General features: G+C 48.6%; 3 protein-coding genes across 11 annotated transcripts in view; 1 reads left to right on the forward strand and 2 right to left on the reverse strand.

Annotated features, from left to right (window-relative positions):
- SENP7 (SUMO specific peptidase 7) overlaps positions 1-17,610 on the reverse strand; it is a 70,414-nt gene extending 52,804 nt beyond the window's left edge. For all 7 annotated transcript variants that reach the window (XM_053932187.1, XM_053932210.1, XM_053932221.1 and 4 more), the window contains exon 1: positions 17,169-17,610. The gene's annotated coding sequence lies outside the window, so the exon portion shown is untranslated. The remainder of the gene's footprint in view (positions 1-17,168) is intronic.
- A 284-nt stretch (positions 17,611-17,894) lies between these two features.
- On the reverse strand, positions 17,895-24,830 carry TXNL4B (thioredoxin like 4B). Of its 3 annotated transcripts, none has more exons than XM_053932287.1 (4): positions 24,711-24,799; positions 24,281-24,436; positions 23,805-23,956; positions 17,895-19,063 (listed from the first exon to the last, which is right to left on the reverse strand). In XM_053932287.1, the coding sequence occupies exons 2-4, from the start codon at positions 24,410-24,412 to the stop codon at positions 18,931-18,933; spliced, it is 417 nt and encodes a 138-aa protein (XP_053788262.1). In that variant the 5' UTR covers positions 24,413-24,436; positions 24,711-24,799; the 3' UTR covers positions 17,895-18,930. The 3 variants fall into 3 exon arrangements, with proteins under 3 accessions (XP_053788262.1, XP_053788259.1, XP_053788268.1); XM_053932284.1 differs by lacking the exon at positions 17,895-19,063 and adding an exon at positions 23,001-23,360 and having other exon boundaries at positions 24,711-24,830; XM_053932293.1 differs by lacking the exons at positions 17,895-19,063; positions 24,281-24,436; positions 24,711-24,799 and adding exons at positions 23,001-23,360; positions 24,051-24,255.
- LOC128782093 (putative protein FAM172B) lies at positions 19,078-21,714 on the forward strand. Its single transcript, XM_053932229.1, has 2 exons — positions 19,078-20,140; positions 20,637-21,714. The coding sequence occupies exons 1-2, from the start codon at positions 19,910-19,912 to the stop codon at positions 21,690-21,692; spliced, it is 1,287 nt and encodes a 428-aa protein (XP_053788204.1). The 5' UTR covers positions 19,078-19,909; the 3' UTR covers positions 21,693-21,714.
- Position 24,831: the final 1 nt, after the last annotated feature.

A 24,831-nucleotide genomic window follows, 5' to 3' on the forward strand; every position in this document is an offset into this window, starting at 1 on the left:
TGGCCACACTCAGCCTCCTCCCGCTGCGAATGCGAAGCGGCTCATTTATGTCAACCCCCAGTGGGGTGGGGGGCCCTCATACCCCTATCCCCCACAGAAGGCAGCCAGCTTCGCACCCCCACCAGCGACACAATCGCAGAGCTTGGCAGCGCCGCCACTGGCACCCTCGTACCCACCACCGCCACAAGCCGTGCCTGTGCCACAGGGCCAGCAGGGGATGCCCCAGAGCGGGACCCCTGGGTGGCCTTGGCCATGAAAATAGGGAAGGAACCCCTGAAAATGTGGGGAACATGCCGCCTTTATGGCAGTCAGGATCCTCACGTCATAGGGCTTCAGTTCTGGGCGGACACAGGATCAGACTGCTCAGTTTTTCCCCAAGCGCTTTGGCCTCAGCATTGGCAATGCAAAGAGGTCCCCCCAGTGAACAGAGTGGGAGGGCCATCCTGGGCATGGAAAAGCACCCAGCTGATGGCTATAACACTCCACACGAAAAAGGGACCGGAACAGACGGTGGCAATCTACCCCTACATTCTACAAAGCTCTCCACCCTTGATAGGAAGGGATGTCCTCGCTATGTTAGGGGTCAGAATCACAAATTTAACATGAGGGCCACTGCCGTACACCCACCGCTGCCAATCAGACTGACCTGGAAATCATCAGACCCCATATGGGTCGAGCAGTGGCCCCTGTCAAAGCCTCGAATGGCAGCCTTGCTGGAACTGCTCAGCTGCGAGCTGCAGAAGGGTCACATAGAACCCTCCACCAGCCCGTGGAACACCCCTGTATTTATAATCCCCAAAAGGTCCGGAGAGGGTCATCGCCTCATCCACAACCTGAGGGAGGTGAACAGGACGATCCAACCCATGGGTCCAGTTCAGACACTGCTGCCCACGAACTCAGCCATCCCCAAAGGGCAGCCATGCGCAGTGCTGGACATCAAGGACTGCTTCTTTTCAATACCCCTGCACGCTGCAGACAAGGAACGGTTTGCCTTTTCCATTGTGTTCCCAAACGGTGAGCAACCTAACCTCCGCTGTTGCATCCCGGAGTTTGGGTTTAGATTAGGGTTTTTAATTTATGTTAAAATAAGTCAAGTTCTGTAAACCCGCGTTTCCCCCGTGTTGTTCCCCCCCGCAGTTTCTGCCCCCATGCTGCCTGCTGCCGGATCTTCCCCCTCTGCTGCTCCTGTAACCACCCTGCCGTCCGGCCCCGGGAAACCCCGTGCTGGCCGCCCCGAGCCACACGATCCCGCTCAGCCCGCTCCGGCTCGGTGCCCGCCCCTGCGGGGTTCTGTGGTTGGTCGCTGTTGCTGGCGTCACCGCCACGGCAGCCGCCCCTATTGGCCAGCAGGCCGTGGATCCTCTCGCCCCGCCCCTCTATAAAGCCCTATCCCGCCAGCAGTCAGACGCCATTTTCTCCCATGCGAGTGCCGGGAGCGGTCGCGTCTTTCCATCGAACTGCGCCGCGTGACCAATAAACCGTTCCTGTCAAGCACGGAGTAAATGGACAAATTCCTTCCTCTTTGCCGGGTCCTTAGCGCACGGTAACAGAGACTGGCCAGCCCACGCGCCCGAGACACGGAGCCGTGTCCGGGAACCCGCGGCAGCAAACCCCGGCAGCACGTGGAAGCTACGCCACAGCCGGGCTCCCAAGAGCCGCGTGCAGCCGGGGAGAGCAAAAATCCACGCCGCAATTGGCGCCTGAACGTGGTGCCAAGGCCAGCGCTGAGCTGATCGCGTGGACGGAGGTTCACTGCGGAGCTTCAGGAACAGCGCCGGGAGCCGCCGCCGCCGGCCAGGGGCCGCGCTGCCGCCAAGTGGGGAGCGCCGCCGCCAAGCCAGAGCGGGCAGCGGTCTGCGCCGGACCACAGCTCCGTGCTGGACGGAAACCGAGAGCAGGGGCTCTCCAAAGTACGTCAGTGAAGTCTCCGTCGCCCACGGGGGACCAGACAGTGTGTCCCGCGTGGGACAGGAAGTGCAAACTTTCGCAGCCAGGAGGGCAGAAGAAAGAACACTTCCCGGGACTCCCGGACCCTGGTGGCAGCTTTGCTTTGCAGAGACTTCAGTCTGGTAAGTATTAGTCGTGGAAACGTGTCCAGCTAATACGGGGAGGGCTGGCCGTGTTCCCGAGGTTGGGACGTGCGGCGCGCAGCACGAACGGCAGCCGCTGGAGTCGCCTGCGGGTTTTTTTCTTTTTTTTCTTTTTTACTGCCCCAGGGGTGAGATGGTTTGGGTGGAAGAAGCATGGGGACCGTGCTATCTGCCAAACAAAAGGAATTTTATTCCCAAGTTAAAGAAATCCTTTTGGTGAAGGGCCGATACCCAAAAAATTTAGTTAAGAAATTTGTCCGGTGGTTGTTCTTTGCTTTCCCCCGTCTGTCTACCGAGGACGCGCGCAAAACAGAATTTTGGGAGCAAGTGGGAAAAAGGCTAGCAGAGGGGATCGGTAGGGATCCCTCTATAGATGACTGCTTCCCTAAATTCCATTTGTTGATCACAGATGTAGTAAAATCAGCCCCCGCGCGAAACTCAGTTGGGGAAGGGAAAGAACCATCCGGAAAATCTGTTACTCCCCCTGAATCTGTTTCCCCATCCCCTTCTCCTACCCCTTCTTCCCCTAACCTGGGTGGGCGAGGGGGGGCACCCTGTCGATCTGAGACGCAGGGCAGCTCCACAAACATGGATCGTGCTCCTGGCTCCCCCAAGCCATCCCGGCGTCCCCGCCTTAGCGAGATCGGTCGATTCGCTGAGGCCACGACCGTAAACCCTCCTTCCAATCCCTTTTTCCCAGTTGAAAATCCCAGTTTCGGCGCTACCCCGCGCAGTTCTGTTTCTTTAAACCCCTTTCTTTGTTCCTCTGAGGAGGCCGAGGCCACGTGGTCGATCTCTTTGTCTTCCCAAGGTGGAGGGCGGCCACATGGCAAGGCTTCCCCTTCCCTTTGTTCCCTATGACCCCGCCCCCTCCTGCTTCCCGGTGGGCGCGAGAACTGCCCACTCAAGGCATCGGGTTACCACCCCTCCCCCTGTCCCTCCTCGGGTAAGCGTAGGCGTTCCCTCCTTGCATGTTCTACCTGCCGCGTCAGCAGCCCCGCCCTCTCCCAGCCGGGAGGGCTCAGTAGCCTCCTTCCCACCTTCCGAGGAAGAGGATTCTCCCCGCCCTGTCCGTCCTCTCCCTCGCGCTCCGCCCCTGCGTCCTCCCGCTCCTCGGAGACCTGGGGTGGGGGGAGGAGGGGGGGTGCAACGGAGCCCGGTCCATGAGGTCGAGCAGTCGATCCACACTCCAGTCCCCTACACAAGGGGAGGGGAAAACCCTGCGTGGACACCCCTCTCCTATGATTCACTCAAAGAGGTCTGCAAGACATTGCAAAAATTTGGCAGAAAGAGTCCTTTTTTAAAAGGGATTCTAAAAGCCACTTTAACATCTAAAACTGTAGTGCCGGCTGACCTTAAGCGTCTATTCAACTGCCTGCTTCTCCCTTCTGAATACGACCTGTGGGAGAGGAGGTGGAAAAGGCTAGCGGCAGACCTGCTTCCCGAAATCCACGAGGGGCCTTATGGCCTGGATTTCGCGGAAGAGCAAATCACCCTAGACCATCTTGTGGGCGAGGGAGAATGGAGTGAGGGGCAACTGCAAGCTCGGGGAATTCCCACAGCAGTGTTGGACATGTCCAGGAATGCAGCAGAGCGTGCGTTCCTGGGCATGCCCGCCAGGGATCCGGGGATACCCTACACGGCAGTCAAGCAAGCCGTGGGGGAGCCTATGTTAGATTTTGTAGATCGGGTCCGGGCAGCCGTGGAGAGACGCATAGAAGTACCTGAACGCCGGGAAGGAATGGTCCTAGAAGTGGTGCATATGAATGCCAACGCCATGTGCAAAAGAGTCATCATGTCAATGCCGGCCTCACCACCGCCAACCCTCAGCCAGATCATCGAGGAATGCACACTGAAGGCGCACCTGATGGAAGAGGAGGAAGCTCCAAAGAAAAAGGACAAGCAAGTTGCCTCAGCTGCTGCTCCTTTGAGGAACCCAGCACTGAAGCGACTTCCATCCACACGCCGGTGTTACCATTGCCATCAGGAGGGACACTTCCAGGCTCAATGCTCACTTCTAGGGACTGCACTACCCAGAGTTGCGGGAGGGGGGAGGGGGAATGGGAACCCCGCGGTCCAAAAAAACTGACCCATGAACGCGCACTTGCCGCGCGTTCAGACAAAAATGAGGCAAGTCGCGGTGCTGCAAGAGGAGCCGCAATGCACCATCTAGTACCATCAGTACGCGGCTGCCTCTCAACTAGTGACAACCGGGAGCCTTATCGACTCCGACTCACTAACTCTGTTCATTTCCGTTCCCAGGACTGGCAGTTTTTCATAGCAGATGCAGAGCTTCTATCGCACATCTGCCGCTGTGAGACCAGGAAAAAGGAAGATCTCTTAAATTGCAGGTACCTCGTTGTTGGGGACACAAAGAGCACTCCACTAGAGATAGAAGTCCCTCCAGTAATCTCCACCCTCAATCCGAGGCTCTTCTATCTCGCAGCACGCTGTGTCCACCCCCCCCTCTTCCTGCCTAAGGGCCAGGTAATTGCACAAGCAATCCCCATTCCTCGTGCTCTGTGCAATGACCTGGAGCTCTCTGTGTTTTATGCTGGGAAGTTGGGAGAGGAAAAACCCCTTGTATGGTGCAAACTCAAATGCGAGGGGTGATCTGTACACCTACAGGGGATATTGGACACAGGGGCAGACGTGACAGTCATCCCACCACACAAGTGGCCGTCACACTGGGAGCTGCAAAGCGTGGCCACACCAGTCTTAGGACTAGGCGGGCCAAAGCCGGCAAGACAATCCAAAAACATTGTCCAAATTCAGGGTCCGAATGGGCTGCTGGCCTCAGTGCGTCCGTTCGTGATCGACTGCAAATTTACATTATGGGGGAGGGATGCCATGTCGCAGTGGGGAGCCAAATTGGAATTTCCGGTCCCCCAGCATTTTTTGGTGCGGCCACTGAAGAGCGCCCCACACAGAAAGTAACATGGCTCACAGATAAGCCTATCTGGGTGGAGCAGTGGCCGCTGAGTAAGCAAAAGCTGCAGGCGCTCACCAAATTAGTTAACGAAGAGTTAGAAAAAGGACACCTTGTAGAAACAAACAGCCCCTGGAACTCTCCTGTGTTTGTAATAAAAAAACCGGGGAGAGACAAGTGGCGACTCCTCCACGATTTGAGAAAAATTAATGAGGCAGTGCAAGATATGGGTTCCCTCCAACCGGGTATGCCATCTCCATCTATGCTACCCCAGAATTACAATTTGGCTGTAATTGACATTAAAGATTGTTTCTTCCATATCCCACTCCATCCAGATGATGCTCCCCGTTTCGCATTCTCTGTGCCTTCCATCAACAGAGAAGCCCCAATGAAGCGCTACCACTGGACGATACTACCACAGGGTTTCAAATGTTCCCCTACTATATGCCAGTGGTATGTCGCTAGGGTTCTATCCCCAATGCGTGCCAAGTGGACATCCTGTATTTTCTATCATTACATGGATGATGTGCTGATTTGTGCCCCTGACAGCGAGATCCTGCAAGTAGCAATGGAAGACACTGTTAGGGCCTTGTCGATGGCCGGATTTGAGTTACAGAAAGAAAAGGTACAGTTGCTGCCACCCTGGAAGTATCTGGGCTTGGAAATTAACAACCGGACAATCAGACCCCAACAGATACAGATAAATGATAACCCCAAGACGCTGAATGATCTCCAGCGCCTGTGTGGATCATTAAATTGGATCAGGCCATGGCTAGGACTCACCACGGGGGAATTATCCCCCCTCTTTGATTTGTTAGCAGAAAGGGAGGGGGATGAGGGTTTAGGTTCCCCGAGAGTCCTGACCCGAGAGGCCAGAGCAGCGCTCGAGAAGGTCCAGAAAGCCATCACGAGCAGACAGGCCCACCGTTGCCAACCAGGGCTGCCTTTCCGATTCATCGTCTTAGGTGAGTTGCCCCATTTGTATGGGGTGATATTTCAGTGGGACAAGGGTCAACGGGACCCCCTCTTAATAATAGAGTGGGTGTTCCTTGGCTACAGGCAGTCCAAGAGTATCACCAGGCCACAGGAGCTGATGGCGCAGCTCATAATACGGGCCAGGGCTCGTCTGCAAGTACTAGCTGGCTGTGACCTTACATGTATCCATCTCCCCATCAAAACATCCACGGGGAAGATGACCAAAGAGGCTTTTGAACACCTGCTAAGGCAGAATGAGAACTTGCAGTTCGCTCTAGACAGTTTCTCAGGCCAAATTAAGATCGGACATCCTGGCCATTATTTGTTCAATACTGAATTCAAATTGTTACCCAAAGAACTACAGAGCAAAAAACCCCTCCGAGCACTAACAGTATTCACGGACAGGTCAGGGAAGTCACACAAGTCAGTGGTGACTTGGAGGGACCCAGAGACTCAGGTGTGGGAATCAGATATTAAGGTAGTAGAAGGTTCCCCACAGGTGGCTGAGTTGGATGCTGTAGTGAGAGCTTTTGAGAGGTTTGAACAACCGTTTAATTTAGTAACAGATTCGGCATACGTAGCTGGAGCAGTGTCTAGAGCTGAACGTGCAGTTGTAAAAGAGGTGCCAAATCTGGTCATCTTTGGGTTGCTCTCAAAATTACACCTGGTTTCTAACCGTGAGCATCCCTTTTATGTGGTACATGTGAGATCACACACGGATCTCCCAGGCTTTATTGCCGAGGGAAACCGCAGAGCAGATGCCTTGGCAGCCCCAGTACTCCTAGGAGGCCAGCCGAGCATAGTCGAGCAGGCCAAGCTGAGCCACCAGCAGTTCCATCAGAATGCCCCGGGGCTGGTACGCCAGTTTAATCTGCGGCGTGACCAAGCCAGGGAAATTGTGGCCTCGTGCCCCAGCTGTCAGGAGGCAGCTTTACCAACACTGGGAGCAGGTGTGAATCCCAGAGGTCTCCGCAGTTGTGAGGTGTGGCAAATGGATGTCACCAAGGTCCCTGAGTTTGGTAAGCTCAAGAATGTCCATGTAACTGTGGACACCTTCTCGGGGGCAGTTTTTGCTTCAGCACACATAGGGGAAAGGGCCACAGACGTCAGGAAACATCTTGTCCAGGCCTTTGCCACCTTAGGGGTCCCAACCACGATTAAAACCGACAATGGTCCAGCCTATACTTCCAAGGTGTTCCGCAACTTCCTGCAAGATTGGGGGGTTCAGCATAAGACCGGGATTCCCCACTCCCCCACCGGCCAGGCCATAATAGAGAGAACCCACCAGACTCTAAAGCAAGTCCTCAAAAAGCAGCGAAAAGATGTGCGAGTGCTGTCACCGCACGAGAGGCTCTGTAAAGCATTGTTTACCATAAATTTCCTAAACTGTTCCTTTGACAGACCAGAACCGCCAGCCATTTCAATGAGACATTTCAAACAACATCAGGAGCTCCAGCCAGAGGAGCAGCCTCCAGTGTTAGTGAGGGATCCAGACTCTAAGGAAATCCAGGGTCCATTTCCACTTTTGACTTGGGGACGGGGATACGCCTGGGTGTCCACGCCTTCAGGAGTCAAGTGGATCCCGAGGAGGCATGTTAAACCCTACACAGCAGAGCAGTCAGTGAGTCAGAGTGATACAGTGCCAGTGGATGCAACCTGTGATCCCACCAACCTAGGGGTTGCATCCAATCGCAGACGCCGCAAGGAAGGAAAAGATTCTACCTCTCTAACCAATGCTTCCCTTACAGCTACCTCAGCCCAGTTATACCCCCAGTTCCTGTGTTTGTAATAAAGTTGTCCCAGTTTCCCTATCCCTAAACACCCTGAGAAGAACCAACACCAGCACCATCTCCAGACCCTCTCCACCTGCGTAGCAGTCACTGCAGTTGCAGCAGCAGGAGAAGCTGGGAGAAGAGGCCACCGCTTGAGAGACTGAATCAACACCACTGCTTTCTTTTTATATTTTATTAAGCGGGGAGATGTTGCATCCCGGAGTTTGGGTTCAGATTAGGGTTTTTAATTTATGTTAAAATAAGTCAAGTTCTGTAAACCCGCGTTTCCCCCGCGTTGTTCCCCCCCGCAGTTTCTGCCCCCATGCTGCCTGCTGCCGGATCTTCCCCCTCTGCCGCTCCTGTAACCACCCTGCCGTCCGGCCCCGGGAAACCCCGTGCTGGCCGCTCCGAGCCACACGATCCCGCTCAGCCCGCTCCGGCTCGGTGCCCGCCCCTGCAGGATTCTGTGGTTGGTCGCTGTTGCTGGTGTCACCGCCACGGCAGCCGCCCCTATTGGCCGGCAGGCTGTGGATCCTCTCGCCCCGCCCCTCTATAAAGCCCTATCCCGCCAGCAGTCAGACGCCATTTTCTCCCATGCGAGTGCCGGGAGCGGTCGCGTCTTTCCATCGAACCGCGCCGCGTGACCAATAAACCGTTCCTGCCAAGCACGGAGTAAATGGACAAATTCCTTTCCTCTTTGCCGGATCCCTAGCGCACGGTAACAGAGACTGGCCAGCCCACGCGCCCGAGACATGGAGCCGTGTCCGGGAACCCGCGGCAGCAAACCCCGGCAGCACGTGGAAGCTACGCCACAGCTGGGCTCCCAAGAGCCGCGTGCAGCCGGGGAGAGGAAAAACCCACGCCGCACTCCGCTTCCAGTGGAAGGTGCTGCCGCAAGGTCTCGTGGACAGCCCGACCATATGCCAGATCACCGTGGACAGAGCACTGACGCCAGTCCGACAGTCCTACCCCGCTGCGACCATCATTCAATACATGGACGATATCCTCGTTGCTGCACCATCGGCGAGCCAAGTGGATCACCTGGTGACTGCGATCACGGAAACTCTCCAGGCCAGTGGCTTTGAGATCGCGGACACGAAGATCAAGAGAGGACCCTGCGTGACCTTCCTGGGAGTGGGGATCACGGACTCCTACGTGACACCTCCCAAGTGAAGGTCCGCCGAGACATCAAGACGCTCCATGACATGCAGCGCCTCGTGGGTTCTCTGCAGTGGCTCCGCAACATCATCCTGATTCCACCCGAGGTCATGGAACCCCTATATGACCTCCTGAAAGGAAAGCATCCCTGGGACCCCAAGGAGCTGACGCCACAAGCAGCGAACTCCCTCGACTTCATCGAACACCAGATGTCTACTGGCACGCTTGCCAGGTGGGACCCAGATGCGCCACTCGGTCTATACGTCCACTTCACACAAAAGGGAGGAGTGGGAGCACTGGCCCAAGGACCTTCCGAAAAGTCCCAGTCAATCCAATGGGTGGTACTCGGAAGACCAACTCGTGCATTTTCCCCAGGAGTTGAATGCGTCGCCAACCTCATCATGAAAGGTAGGAGACTCGCCCTGAGACACCTGGGAACCGAGTCAACAAGAATCTACCTCCCCTTCCGCAAGCGACCGACCACGGAGTCGACCGCGATATCGGAGCACCTAGCCCTTGCTCTCACCGGCTTCAGAGGAGAAATCTCCTACGCCACCAGGCCACCTTGGACTCAGCTGCTGACCATCGTTGATATAGACAGGCCGCCAAAGGTCATGGACCGACCGCAACCGGTACCGACGGTCTTCACAGACGCTTCCTCCACGACTTCTACTGCAGCGGCAGTGTGACAGACAGGAGAGCAATGGCATTGCGTCAAAACATGTGACCCCACACTGTCAGTGCAACAATTGGAAGCAGCAGCAGTGGTCTTGGCGTGCGGACTCTTCCAAGACGAACACCTCAACGTCGTAATGGACTCTATATTCGTGGCAAGGCTTTGCCTGGCCATGTCAGGACCAGGCGTGTCAACGTCAGCAGCGGCCTCAATGCTGGAGGAGGCGCTCTCCTCGCGACGGGGCACCGTGTCTGTCATTCACGTCAACAGCCACAACCCAGTCAAAGGCTTCTTCCAGACCGGCAATGACAAGGCAGACGCCGCAGCAAAGGGAGTGTGGATGCTGCAGGAAGCTCGGCAGCTGCACGAGTCGCTCCACATCGGAGCCAAAGCACTGGCGAAGAGATGCGGGATCTCAACTGTGGACGCAAAACATGTAGTGGCCACTTGCCCTCACTGCCAGAAGTCACCCCTGTGGACCAGTGGGGTCAACCCAAGAGGTCTCAAGGCCTCAGAAATCTGGCAGTCGGACTTCACCTTATGTCAACTGCTGAAGCCCCGAGCATGGCTTGCAGTGACGGTGGACACTTACAGCGGAGCAATCGTAGCCACACAGCACCCCAAAGCTAACTCTAAGGCCACAATTCAGCACTGGCTGACAGCTATGGCATGGCTTGGTATTCCCAAGCAAATTAAAACTGACAACGGTTCCAATTTCATTTCCAAACCAGTGCAAGAATTCGCTTCGAAATGGGGCATCACCTTAGTACAAGGTATCCCGTATAACAGCACTGGGCAGGCCATAGTTGAGCGGGCAAACCAGACCCTGAAAGCTAAGCTAGAAGTATTGGCAAAGGCAGAGGGCTTTGCCAATTCCGTTCCCCCAGGGGACCAAGCGCGTATACTGGCAACAGCTTTGCTGGCACTGAATCAGTTCCCTAGAGGAGATGAGGCAGACAGTCCTGTTCGAAAGCACTGGGCCACTCGAGCCCTAGAGGAGGGCCCGCAGGTTGTAATCAAAAACGAGCTGGGCGAATGGGAAAGGGGCTGGAGACTGGTGCTCACGGGACGGGGGTATGCGGCGGTTAAAAAAGAGGGCAAGATCAGGTGGTGCCCACTTTAAGTCAATCAAGCCAGACCTTCAGAATGAGACTAACGAGAATTGCGAGTTTCTGTTTACAGGACATGCTCGTGGGTCGTCCCCGTAACGCGTATGTCCCGGTTCCAGAGGAAAATGACGAACCACCAAAACGCCAGACAGCACCCAAGAGTCCTACACCGGTGAGACCCAGACAGCAACGGTGGCTTTGTGTGATTTTGCTATTAGGGCTCATCACGGAGGGGCGAGCCAACCCAGACTATTACCCCCATCAGCCATTCAGGTGGGTCATGCAGCATCTTTCAAGTGACAAGGTGTTCAAAGAAATCACCACAGCGGGCACCCCATCCTTTGTGTTCCACATCACCGACCTGTTTCCAGGATGACCAAAAATACGACCCCAGCACCCACACATCATGCACATGTACCTGTCCTACTGGTGTCCAGCCTCCAACCCTGGGAAGAAGTACTGTAACTACCCGGGGTGGGGATATTGCGGACACTGGGGCTGTGAAACCATTGTCACAGATGCCAGACCATTGGGAGAAGGGTGGGAACCACAGGAGCCCGATAGATTCTTGCAGTTCACCTGGGCACCTACCGGCTGTAAAAAGCCCGCCTTCAAGGGAGGGGTCTATAGCAACCATCATACACAACCCAAATATCAGAAGTGCACAGACTATAACATGACGGTTCTGCAGCCAGAACACCCTAGTTGGGCCACAGGCAGAACGTGGACGGTAGTCCTCAAGGGGCCAAAAGAGTGGGTGAATGTGCGAATTATCAGGCTCCAACCACCGGCACCCCGACCAGTAGGACCCAATAAGGTTATTAAGGACGTGCTGAAAGGGGGAAACATAACCCATCCCAAACCACTACCCACAAAGGCCACTGATATCCCGACCAGCCATGCAGACGCCTTCCAAATAGGCCGCTTAGCCGAGTCGGACTCAGACCCAATCTTCCGCATGCTGGAGGCTACCTTTCTATCCTTGAACGAATCCAACCCGAGCCTAACCAACTCCTGCTGGCTTTGCTACGATGTTAAACCTCCTTTCTACAAAGGAGTTGCTCTAGACACCCCCTTCAGTTACTCCACAGCCGAGGCTCCTCACCAGTGCAGATGGGACACTCCCCATAGGAGAATCACCCTGAGTCAAGTCACAGGCCAGGGCAAATGCTTTGGCAATGCAGCCTTAGCAAAGCAGAAAGGCAACTTTTGCACCGAAGTCGTCAAGCCCAACAGAAAGGTCAACAAGTGGGCGGTCCCATCCGCACCTGGGATGTGGGTTTGTCAGAGATCTGGGGTGAGTCCTTGTGTGTTCCTTGCCAAGTTCAATGACGCTATCGACTTCTGTGTCCAAGTTCTGATTGTTCCTAGGGTCCTGTACCACTCAGACGAGGAGGTGTACCACATCTTTGAGAAGCCCGGCCGACTCCACAAAAGAAAAATAATAACAGGAGTGACTATCGCAATGCTGCTTGGCCTGGGAGCAGCTGGCACAGCCACAGGTGTCTCGGCCCTCGCGACCCGACACCAAGGGCTTGCTCAGCTGCAAATGACCATCGATGAGGACCTGCAGAGGATCGAGAAATCCATCTCCTTTCTGGAGAAATCAGTTTCCTCACTTTTGGAAGTGGTCTTACAGAACAGGCGAGGACTGGACCTCTTGTTCATGCAGCAAGGAGGTCTGTGTGCCGCCTTGAAGGAGGAATGCTGCTTCTATGCGGACCACACAGGAGTCGTTAAAGACTCCATGGCAGAACTCCGAGATAGACTGGCTCAAAGAAAGAAAAACAGGGAAACCCAACAGAGCTGGTTCGAGTCCTGGTTCAATCAATCACCATGGCTCACCACTCTGATTTCCACCCTAATAGGTCCGCTAGCAATACTGCTTTTAACCTTCACATTCGGACCATGCCTGCTAAACAGGCTGGTCTCATTTGTTCAAGCCCGCCTAGAACGGGCCAACATCCTGTTTATAGGCCGGCAACAAATGCTGTGAACCAAAAACCAAGGACACTGCCAGTCGCAAAGGTTCTCTAAACTTCCCTTGCGAAGATTACTCAGGTTTACCAAAAACCCCTTTTCCCTTATCATATTATAACTTTGTACCTCACCTTAGTGCCTATGTTTATAACTACCTCATTCATTAGTAAAAAAGGGGGGGGAGATGTGGTAGATAGGGACAGGCGAACGGAAAATCTCGGGATGTGACGGAAAGCTAGACCCTTCCCCCCTTTCTTCCTGCTATAGGTAATCAATCACCCCTGAAGCATGCAGCCCCTACTAACTCCAGTAGTTTTCCACTCCTTACTAACCCTAGCCAGACCCACCATCCCCTTTTGACGTAGGAAAGCCCCCTTGACTATTTAACCCCACGAGATGAGATAATAAACGCCATTTGACCATCCACCACATTGGTGTCTGTGCATGTCAGTGGACCGAGTGACCTGGGGGAGGCCGGGTCGCCGTGCTGTGTCTTGAAACCAGGTCGCCCACCTTCTCATCAGAAGGTGACACAAAACCAAGAGCCGACTGTGGTAGATAGAGACAGGCAAACAGAAGATTTCGGGATGTAACGGAAAGCAAGACCCTTCTCCCCTCATCCTGTGATATGTAATTAATCACCCCTGAGGCATGCAGCCCCTCCTAACTCCAGTAGTTTTCCACTCCTTACTAACCCTAGCCGGACCCACTGTCCCCCTTTGATGTAGTAAAGCCCCCTTGACTATTTAACCTCACGAGATAAGGTAATAAATGCCATTTGACCATCCACCACATTGGTGTCTGTGCATGTTGGTGGCCCGAGTGACCCGGGCGAGGCCGGGTCGCCATGCTGTGTCTTGAAACCAGGTCACCTGCCTTCTCAGCAGAAGGCAACAGCCGACATTGGCATTTCTCCTTATGAAATGATGTTCGGGTTGCCATTCCTAACTGTCTCAGACCACACAGGGACTTACGAAGAGGGAGAACAGAGAACAAAGAAGTATGTACAAGTGATCGCAAATACCTTAGAGGAATTAAGGAAAAATGGATATCTTCCCCAAAGCACCCCAATTGACTTTAAAATTCATTCGTTTCAGCCGGGGGACTGGGTTTTAATAAAGGTGTGGAAAGAACAGCCATTATCTCCTAAGTGGGAGGGTCCCTTTCAGGTTCCCTTAACTACTGAGACTGCAGTAAGGACACAAGAAAGAGGATGGACATATGTCACAAGAGTTAAAGGTCCGGTACAAGCTCCCACTGGACGGACAGTGGTCAATACATCCGACACAAAACTAACTTTAAAGAGGAAACCTCAAGAGAAGTGAAATAAGAAGAAAAGCAGGGTTTTAATCTATTATGAACTGTTAAGATGTTATTTATTAATTGTCACCTATTATTTAAATAATTATTCTAACTTGTTATTAGTGTTAAAAGTTAAAATTGCTTGTATTTAAGTATTTATTATAACTCAAGTCAAATTTCTGGTATTTTTTTTATTGCAGATCCCAAAGAATAGAGCATCCTCCCACTCATTTAGTAATCGGGCCCTAAAAAGAAACACTCAAGTCAATACAAGTAAGTCACTGCAGAAGGAGGTAACGGTAAGATCACATTACAAGGGGCATGACCGGGTCAGGATACACTCTTGCCACGAGGCAGATACACCATAGGCCTTCCCAAAGGGGGGTGAAAATATAGAGGTTGGGAGAGTGCCCTGTACCGGACCCTTGTTGCTATTAGCACTGCTAACAATGATAAACATCCAGGGAAGTCAGATAGACCCCTGTGATAGATGTTACTATCCACTTTATGCAGGAGACTCTCGGACTGCCGTCCTAAGAATTCATACAAATCCGAGTCCCAACTGTATTGACTTTTTACAATTAACAACATGTGTAGAGGACAGTACAACCTATTGGCTCTCCGAAAACATAGGAAATCATAAACAAAAACTGTTGGGAGAATGCCCTACAAGGGAAAAATGGATATGTTTGGAGAAGAAGCCAGAGAAAAAGGGGAAAGCAAAAGAGGTTCACGAACATGACTTTATAAAGGAAAAGGAAGTGGAAGGGGTAATAAGAAAAGGAGCAGGACTCAAGATTCTAGGTGGGAAAAATCTGTTTTTAGACCTAGTTGAAAAGATAAGCCATGAATTTAATATAACTAACTGTTGGATTTGTGGAGACACTAGAACAGCAGAAATCTGGCCGTGGGAAGGAATTGCACTGAGTCCAAAAGAGATCTTAAAATTAATGAAGAATAAGATAAGAATCCAAAGGTCATCACCTGTGCAAGATAAAAGGAACAATGAAGAAGTATGGAATTTAAAATCTGAGGTAGTCAGTGAAGAATGTCTGTGGAGGAAGGGATCTTCTAAGTTCATTTCATATGTGTGAGTTATCCTGTAAACGACATCTAGTTACCAACGACACCCACCAATGGTGGATTCCTGGGGCTCCCCACCTTTATTGGTCCAGGAAACAAAAACAGGGGTGTTCTTATATTCAAAGGGAAAAGTTATATGAATGCATTACCAGGGATCCCAACCCTTTCTATGATGATCCCCAAATGTACAAGTTTTGGAGTAAAAATGGGGTCACTTCTGTAGAACATCATAAATTCTGGAGAGCCCCAAATGAGTTATTTTGGCTTTGTGGTAGAATGGCGTATGTAATGTTGCCTAAAGATTGGACAGGAAGTTGTTCACTAGGTATTATAAAACCTTCTTTCTTTTTACTGCCCAGAGACGAAAGTCAGCATCTAGGAATCCCCTTATATGATGAATTAAAGCGTAAGAGAAGAGACTTAATTGGTGGTTCTCAAAAGTGGGGGGAAGAAGAGTGGCCTCCACACAGAATAATCGAGACATATGGCCCTGCCACTTGGGCCCAAGATGGGTCGTGGGGGTACCGAACCCCTATTTATATGTTAAATAGAATTATTAGATTACAAGCAGTGTTGGAAATCATAACCAATGAAATGGCCATGGTCTTAGATCTAATCTCTACCCAAAACCGCCAAATGAGAATGGCTATCTACCAAAATCGATTAGCATTGCATTATTTATTGGCAGAAGAAGGCGGGGTCTGTGGTAAATTTAATTCATCAGAGTGTTGTATTTAAATTGATGGAGATCTTATCAAAAACATTACAACCAGAATTAGAAAATTGGTACATGTCCCTGTCCAGAGATGGATCCCTCTGATAAAACCGAATTGGTGGGATAACCTCTTAGGGGGAGAATGGTGGAAGAAGGTTTTATTGATTGCAGGAGGCGCCTTAATAAGTCTTATTCTACTTCCTTGTGTAATACCTTGTTTAATTCGATTGATAACTAACATTGTGCAGAATTCCCTAGAGAGCTTAAGCAGAGAGAAGATCGAGAAAATCATGATCATACAAGAAAATAAACCAGGGGAGAACTCCAAAACTGCCAAGAAGACCTATGAAAAGTACCAGAAATTAAGAAAAATTTACCAGGTCTATGATACTCCTGTTTAAATAAAAGGTTTGATGCGGGCTAAAGCCCGATCAAAGATTTAGAGGGGGGAGTTGTTATAAATAAACTTGTTTTAGTAGGCGGGGGTAATAATGGATAAATTGTGTCCAATGAGTTATAAATAACTACCGATTAATGTAACGAATTGTTAATGTAACGCATTGTTAAATTGTTAATGTAGTGAATAGTTGTGAGTTACAAAGTTAAATATGTACTGTTAGTTAAGTGAGTGTGCATAGTTGTCACAAAGTTAAATATGTACTATTAGTTAAGTGGGTGTGCATAGTTGCCAATCAGGGGGAGGAGGCCAGGTGCATCGGAGAGTGATATCATCAGTTCAGCCTGCAATTGGAGGGATCAACCAACCAATAGTGCCTCGTAGTTCAAGAATGATTGGCCAGGAATGCACCAGTTTATAGACCAACCAAAGACCAGAAAGAGGGCCAATCAACAAAGGGATCAAGAACGCACCAATCAGCAGCTTCCAGAGGCTTTAACAACCCCGGGTGCTGGCCACCCAGGATCTTTCTGCGGACTTTGTATCCAAGGAAATACCCTGTGTCTTGTGCACAGATACTTGTTATGTTTTGTTACTCTGACTTGCCCCTGAGGTCCTGGGCTTATCTTGGGGCCTCGTCCTCGGTTGTCTTTGATTTTAATAATCAGGCCCAGGCTTTTTTAACATACTCTGGCTCTGATTCGCCTGTTTTTAACAGGCCTAAGCCAGCAGTTCCACCTTTCCAACACTCTCTCCTCAGCCTTCTCCCACAGGCGCAGCAATGCCGCCACTAGCCCTCCCTCCGTCCCTCGGTGCCCTCCGTTCAACCGCGCTGCCGGCTTCGCTCGTTTGCGGCAGACACCGCGGCCGCACGCCCCCCCCCCCCGAAACGCTGACGGCCGGCTGCAGCCCTGCCCTCCTCTCCCCTTCCCCCGCCGAAGGGCCAGCAGCGAACGGCCCCAGCGGCAGCACAAGCACTCACCGATACCGCCGGAGTTGTTTACCCGGGCCGGGCCGGCCCCGCCGCCGTCTGCGCAGCTTCCCCGGGTACTTCCGGTGCCGGAGCCACCGCCTGCCCGTAGCCTAAGCGCTGCCCCTCAGGCCCTCCGAGCTTTAACCTGCTCAGGATGAGCTCGGTACTAGTTTTAATGGCTAAAAGCCATTAAAGAACTGAGAAAACCGCATTGCTTGTAAAGAAGCAATAATGAGCTGAGCTGGGCTGGGCTGGGCCCGGCCCGACCCAGGTTTAAGTTGTAGCTTGCTAATGACGCTTCCCCCAGCTGACAGCCAGACCCCACCAAATTAATCCCGTGACAGGGGATGCACCCCGGGGAGCGCCCTCATAACCCCGGCTGGCAGCGGTGTGTAGCCCCTGCCCTTAGAAATCCTCCTGCAGCTAAGGGGAGGCGAAGAATTGGTGGCTGGGGTTTTTTTTTTTTTTTTGCTCTGTGTTTTTTTTTTTTTCCAGGGTAGCTTCAGAATTGTAAGTCTTGTGTGGTGCTTTCCACTTTGTTTTCTTCTTGGTAGTGGGAATTAAAACTGTGTGGGCAAATGTTTAGTTTCATACTCAAGGTTTAGCCTTAGCTTACTGTCAGGTGTGAATTACAAACAGGAGAGGCGAGTTTGTAACTTGGAACTATCTGGAGTGCTTTAGGCAGCCACAAACTATCAGCTACTGACAGGTTTTGTAGATACACACCCCAGAATGTAAAGTAATGAAAACTGAAGCCATGATCAGGTTTATTTTTTTCATGCAGAGGACTTATCTATGCTCCCAGAGTGAAAAATATTTCCGTCTATGATGATGACAGATTTTACAGAAGAGAATATGGTAATATTGGGCTTTACTAGAATGAAACGGTTTTAAATGGAAAGCAAAGTAATCTTTATTGATCTTATATAGTACTTATACTGCAGTAGTGTTTAGAATATGCCAAATGCTGCAACAACCACCAGCTAAATTTACATCTGAAGCATTTTAGAATCTGAATAGAAAAGTGGGAGGAAGGGAAAGAGGGATTATGTTTCCCCCAAAAGCAAATTTTTAAAAATAAGGTAGCAGTTGTAAAGCCTGCCAGCATATACAACCTTGAATACTGCATTTACATATAGAGAGTGAAGTACAAACAGCTATCAGTGCTGATTTAGAATGCAGAATTACGGCAAAGAAGTACATGCACTGTGCAGCTGTATCTGGAACAACCTGTAATTGCTACTTTTTAATTCTATAATTAATTGTGTTGCTACAATAAAATCAGTCCTCTGGACCAGTAAGTATGTAATTATAAGCTGCTATTTAAGTCAACTCCAAAGAGATAACCTATCATTAATTGCCTCAAAATTTTTCATTTTGCATTCTGAAGGCAGTTTTGGGAAGGAAAGTCATATGTCCGCTTTATGTAAAACTTTGTTTCTGCCTCCTGAAATCTTCAGCAATCCTTCACAATGCTTTGTAAAGTAGATGTTCAGGGTTTAATTTGGAATCACATATCCTTGTTTTGGAACTGAAAAAGCAATGTTGCTGTTAGTAGCTGGAGTAAAAGAATAGTAACCTCCTATTCAGAGTATGCTGGGAAATTAGTCTCTCCAATCTTTTAGGGGTGAGGAGGGAAAGGGGCTGAGAGGTGGTCCCCAGCATACCACTGAGGAAACTGCATCTACCTATTCCTAATTCTTACAGAAAGCTGTGCCTTTCTTCATACACATCTTTCCTTAAAATATGTCCATTTTTCTCCCACTTTGTTTCATGGGAACAACAACTGGAATATGGATAGCTTCTTTCCCACTAAGTATTTTCTCTTTTGCATTAATTGTCCATATTTCAGTAATATAGCAAACAGACTGTTTTCCCATCTTCTTTGTGTCTTTCGTGCCTTCCTGCAGAATGAAAAAAATCATAGATGAATGGGTGCCCTTTCATGTTCTTTGTGCTGTTTCCATTTCAAGAAACTGGCAAGACAGTAATAAATGGATTATATATCCTAGCATATGATTTTTCCCTTTTTCTATGTGTACTGATTATATGAGATAAAAAAGGAGAAAGTATAATTTTCTAGCCTGCTCTCTATTATTTAGAAGACAGGAATGACCTTGAAGAGAGGACTTAATAACACTAGCCAAGTGGAAATTACTTAAAAGGAAAATACACACAGTATTCCAATGTTTAAAAGCAAAAAAAGCAAAAATGTGTTTGTTTGGTTTTGTTTGTTGGTGTTTTTTTTTTTTAATTTGGGAGTGTAAGAAATAATTTTCAATCTGCTAAGCACTTTACCTCAAGAAAACTTGCATTCCTTGAAAGACTTGAATTCCAGATCAAGTCGCTTACATTAAAATATTCAGATCTATTTTTGTCCTAGTAATTGGCTTTATCAAATGGTACGGTGACTTTTAATATAGAATGTAATTTACTGTGTTCTATAAAACTTCTTTCAGTTCAGCAAGAAAAACTTAAAGATATACAGTCTAACTTGCCAAATATAACTTGATTCAGACCATTTACAGGTAAAAAATAAATTACTGTATTAGGACTAAACTCTTGTAAAGGTAGGATTCTGACCATACCAAAGGTTATACCTTGTTTGCAGTTCTACAGTCAGTAGGAATTACTGAGGAATTACTCAGAAAATAGCAAGTTCTGCTAAGCTTAATTTTTCAGCTGCACAAAAATCACTTTCTGGTATAACTAATATCAGTCATTAGAGATAATCTGAAATTGGAGACCTCATGACAGTTTGCTGCCTGGACTTTTTCTCCTGCTCCTGGATCACAGTGGCTAGTTTATTCTGTCATCCATTCCTACATTTCCATGTGGCAAGTGCTTGCAAGAATGAACGACTAACTAGAGAGATTAGAAAAAGCAAACACATACATGTATTGTCTGTTCTAGTGCAGTTGAATGTAGAAGAACATGGAGAGTATGCTGGTACACAAGCAACGGGAAGGTTGAAGTCCTTAGTAAGTGCAGCTTGTTTTCTTTAAAAACTCAGGATCCAGTTATGACAATTGGACTATTTCCAACTGCGTAGGCCTGTATTTCAAAGGTGGCCTTGAAACTCAGTGGAGTTCCAAGACAATGGCTAGGAGACGGCACAATAAAAGTTGCTCAAGTGAACAATGAACTATGTACATGTGCCTCCTTCTTAAAGCCTTGAATTCAAACTACCTTAAACAGATCTTTAAATAAACGTGCTACTTACAAATTTTTAACTACCAAACTGAAATAAGGTGTAATAAAGGCAGAGGAGTTACTGCTGTTGGAACCTTGCAACTGACATCTCTAACGGGCTTTAGAAGCAGCTGCATAGCAAACATCACAATTAAATACTCTGGATCAACATGTATTTAATTTGTAACAGCTTTTAAATCTAAATTCTAATGGAGGGGGGTGGGTAGACAGGTGTTGTGTAGAGGTCTATCGCTACTTTGACATAATACTCTTGTTAATTTGTAGTGGTTACAAATACAGCGTGAACTCAGATTGAGGAAACTAATAGAGGTTTCAGAGTATCAAGAGGAACTAAAATACGACTTCAATATAAAAGGGGAACTGAGGCACCTGGATACAAATGAATCCTTTGTTTTCATTTACTACAAGAATGGACATGAGCAGAATCATAAATGCTACGAAGTTCTGGGACATTTTATTACTCAGTATGTTTATGAGCTCCTGGAAAGAGTCTGCATGCTGCAGAAGGTTTATATTCCTACTGATGCTACAGAGGATGAACCAAGAAGCTTCTTCTTCATGAGCAAGGATGCAATAACAAGTTCCTCTAGCCTAATTATCCTTCTTCAAGACCGTGGAGTTTTTTGTGCTGGACAGTGGGGGCGAAGGGCAATTGTCAGTGAGGGCCTGAAACATGGAACACAAATACCATTCATCAAAATGGCCCTGCAAAGCCACTGGGAAGTGATTGTACTGAACCCCAATGACAATTTCACTGATCTGAATACTGAAAAGGAGAGATTTTCTGCCAGGGAAGAAGCGCTTACTTTTACACAGTCTGTCTGTTGGATCCCCAAAAGGGGCAGCAGCAGCCCTGAAGTGCATAGCGTGTATGTATGGGATCATTTCATTGCAAAGAGTGCAGCCAGGAACGTGGCCTTCATTGCCCATGGCTATGGTGGGTTGGTGTTTGTTGATCTGCTGGTGCAGAGGAAATGTGAGGTGATGAATAAAGTGTGCTCCGTGGTGTTCATCGACTCCACACACAGCATGCAGCACCAGAGCAGACATGATCCAGAAATACAGGAATGGATACACAAAAACTGCCGAGAATGGGTGTCTAACAGTAAACCCCTAAATAAAACTGTGCAATTTCTCATGAGAGCAAATTGTCCTACTTTCTCTGCTGGAACAGAAAAGTATGGTTTAGCACTCTCCTGCTGCTTAGAACCCATCTTTAAGTACCTGAAAAGCGTGCTGAAAGCCAAGATCATAACAGTCTTGAGGAATTCACCAGTTGCAACTAGAAGCAGCACAAGAAAGAAGAGAGGCGATAAATAAAGGTACACTGGTTTGTTCTTGATAGTGGTCTCTTCCTTTCATAAGTGCCTCTGCACCTTTCCATCACTTAAGCACCTTCATCTCACTGTGGAGAAATTCACAGTTCTGAGTTTGAGACTATGTTTGGTTTTGAGAAGAAAAACACAAACATTAGCTATTAGGAAAGATATGCCTTGTTGAAAGCCTTAAGCCACAACCCTTTGGCTAGCTGTGAAATTTAAAGTTGAATTAAACATGTTAAGGTATACCAACTCTCATCTATCATTTTCTACAATAAACATTCTATAGTTTTGGCTCTATAATCAGACTAAACTATCAGGAAAACATTTGCTTAAGTGCTTAGCTTCATTAGAAGGCCAAATCTGGAATAGCAAAAGCATGTAAACAATCTGTTTCGTCCTATGTACCATGTATTGTTTAAAATCTTTCAAGAGCTGGAACATCCACCTTCCTCCTTGAAACATTTACTGTTAAGCTGAACAATGCTTCAGGGAAGTACATACTACTACCTTCCCTCCAGTCGGAGCTGGTGTGCCCCAAATGGGACACATGGAGGTAAAATAATTTCCATTTTAAAGCCAACTGAGCCAGTGAGAATACTGGACATGAGCTGCTACAGAGATACACTAGTCTGGCAACCTGCAGTTACCAAAATGATGCAAGGCAATGACATTGCCTTTTCTTCTCAGCTGTTTAACTTTAGAAAGAGGTGGGAAACACAGTTTTTAAATTTACATACTCAAGACTTGCAACGTGTACAAGCAGAAGTTCAAATAATTTTTAAAGTGAATGTAAACAAAAGAATTATTCTTAAATTCCAGTTCAAACCCATGGGAATCGAAAGTGCTCAATGGCCACAAAAAAGGATCCTTTGAAGGATGACAAAACCTTCTCCTACAAGTGTAGAGCATTCTAATCTCAGTTAAAAAAGCTGTTGAATAGTAATAATGGGTTTCAGAGAGAAGAGAGCATCAACTTGCCTTTGTGTTTATATCCATTTCAGATTTCATTCATCATCTCTCTCAGAAGAAACTTCTGTCTTGTTACGCAGCAATGGGTAAAATGTAAAATTCTATTGGAAAGGCACATTCAATTGAATGTTCTTGAGAGCAAGCACAGCTTTTTTTATTAGTGTCAGGTTTACTGTTATTATGTCAGAATGAAAATGGTACTACACAGGCAACTAACGGAGTGCCTCAGTTCCCTGAAGAAGGTTGCACTGGAGATGCCACAGCTGAGAATGCACACAGCCTGCCTGTTTTGTAAGGGTTGGTCAGCACACAACTCAAAGAACTTTTGCGAACTCTGTGCATGAACACGTAGCTTTATTTATGAGAGAAGCATGAGGTGACAGAATATCTGTCTTCAGAAGGAGACCAATATGATCCTTCGGGATAAACACTCAAACTGTCCTGCAATGTCAGAGGTGGCCAAAAGTGCTCAAAGGAAAAAGGGACCTACAGCATCGTCCATTTGTGTAATTGTTATCTCAGGTCAACCTATTAAATTCCTTGGTAGAGAAGGTTGTATTTAGGAATGTTATTGGGATCAATAGGACTTCTCACAATGAGCTTTCCCCGCATTGCTCCGCGGTAAATCACTTCAATCAGATCTATAAAGTCTTGCTTTGTTTTGAAGCTTCCCACAAATTTGGTGTGATCTGGAGACCTAAATATAAGCATAAGACAAAGGTAGAATTGTAATGCTAAAGTATTCAGAGAAAAACCACCTAAAAATGTGAAAAGATGCCCAAATGAGAGAAGAAGTTCTGATCTGGTCATTCTGAAAGAATGAACTAACTCTGTAATGGCATAAAAAAGTCAGGAATATGCTGAGACCTCCAAAGGTCAAAAACAGGTGCAGCGTCATGTCTAAGATTTTAACCATTTCTTACTATTTTTTGCAGAGTTGGACATATTTAACCTACTTATTGCATGAGAGCATATTTCAAATAACTTCCCTAATTACATCATTCTGGCTTCCTACAGAATTCTCAATGCAGATGCTGGTAATAACATTATAGTTTTCAAATATTACCTTCCCCAGATATGACAACATAGAAAAAGACTGATAATTCTTACGGACATAACAGACAATGGTAGGATGACTTACCCATAATCAACCTTCATGTGTTGTCCATTGAAGAAAAATACAGTAGATGGAATATAACTGATGTCAAAATATTGGGTGTAGACTGGGATGTCGTTCACATCCACCAGGTAAATGACTGCCATTTTACTTAGGTCATGAGCTGTTTTTGCAAGCTGGAAAAAGTGAGATGGACAGATGACAATTAGACTGAGATACGAGGAAAAAAGGGTGGCAAGCTTTATAAAGCCTGTTTCTCTTATGTGTTACCAGTTAAAGCAGGTGTAGAATATCACATCTTCTCTACCTCAAGCCTTTGTTCAGCCACTACAATAGTAACACAGATGCTTACTTTTCAAACCTTTTTATAAATATTGTGTAATATTATTCTATACTTGTCACCAAACTTTTCATAAGTGCCCATCTTAGCAAAAGCAACATTCTCTTCTATGCACCAAATATGCTTGTACAGTCTGTTAAAAAAAAAAAAAAGGTCTTACAATATCATCGAGCTGCAGACAAACAGCATCATTATCTCTTCCAAAACGGAGAACCAAAACCTTCTCAGCAACGCTTTTTATTGCCTGATCCACTTCCCTCTTACAGGTCAGTTTGGGCAGCAGAAAACTCATCGCGGTCGCCAATAAAACCCCAGCCTTACAGTTAGGGGAAAAAACAACAAAACAACGCATCATCAAACAACAGCAACCTGCGGGTCAAAAAGAAGCGAAACTTCTCTGTGCTATTAAAATTCTTTAAAGGGAAAAAAAGCGGGGGAGAGGGAAGAGGAGAGAGAGAGACAGAGAGACAGCACAGATCTGTAGGCCCATCTGACAAACCCTTCGGCCCCAGGAGACTGCCTCAAGCCCCAGCCCAGCGCGGCGGCGGGACCAGACCCGGGCCCGCACCAGGGGCGGCGGCAGCACCCACCGGCAGCCCCCTCAGTGCCCGGGGGCACCCCGGGAATGGAATACGGGAGAGTTCGGATCACCGCCCGCCGCAGCTCCTGCCGTGCGGGCGCAGACAACCCGGAACGCCGGCGCTGTAGCCG

The sequence above is a fragment of the Vidua chalybeata genome, chromosome 2 (assembly GCF_026979565.1).
Source record: "Vidua chalybeata isolate OUT-0048 chromosome 2, bVidCha1 merged haplotype, whole genome shotgun sequence".
NCBI classification, from domain to species: domain Eukaryota; kingdom Metazoa; phylum Chordata; class Aves; order Passeriformes; family Viduidae; genus Vidua; species Vidua chalybeata.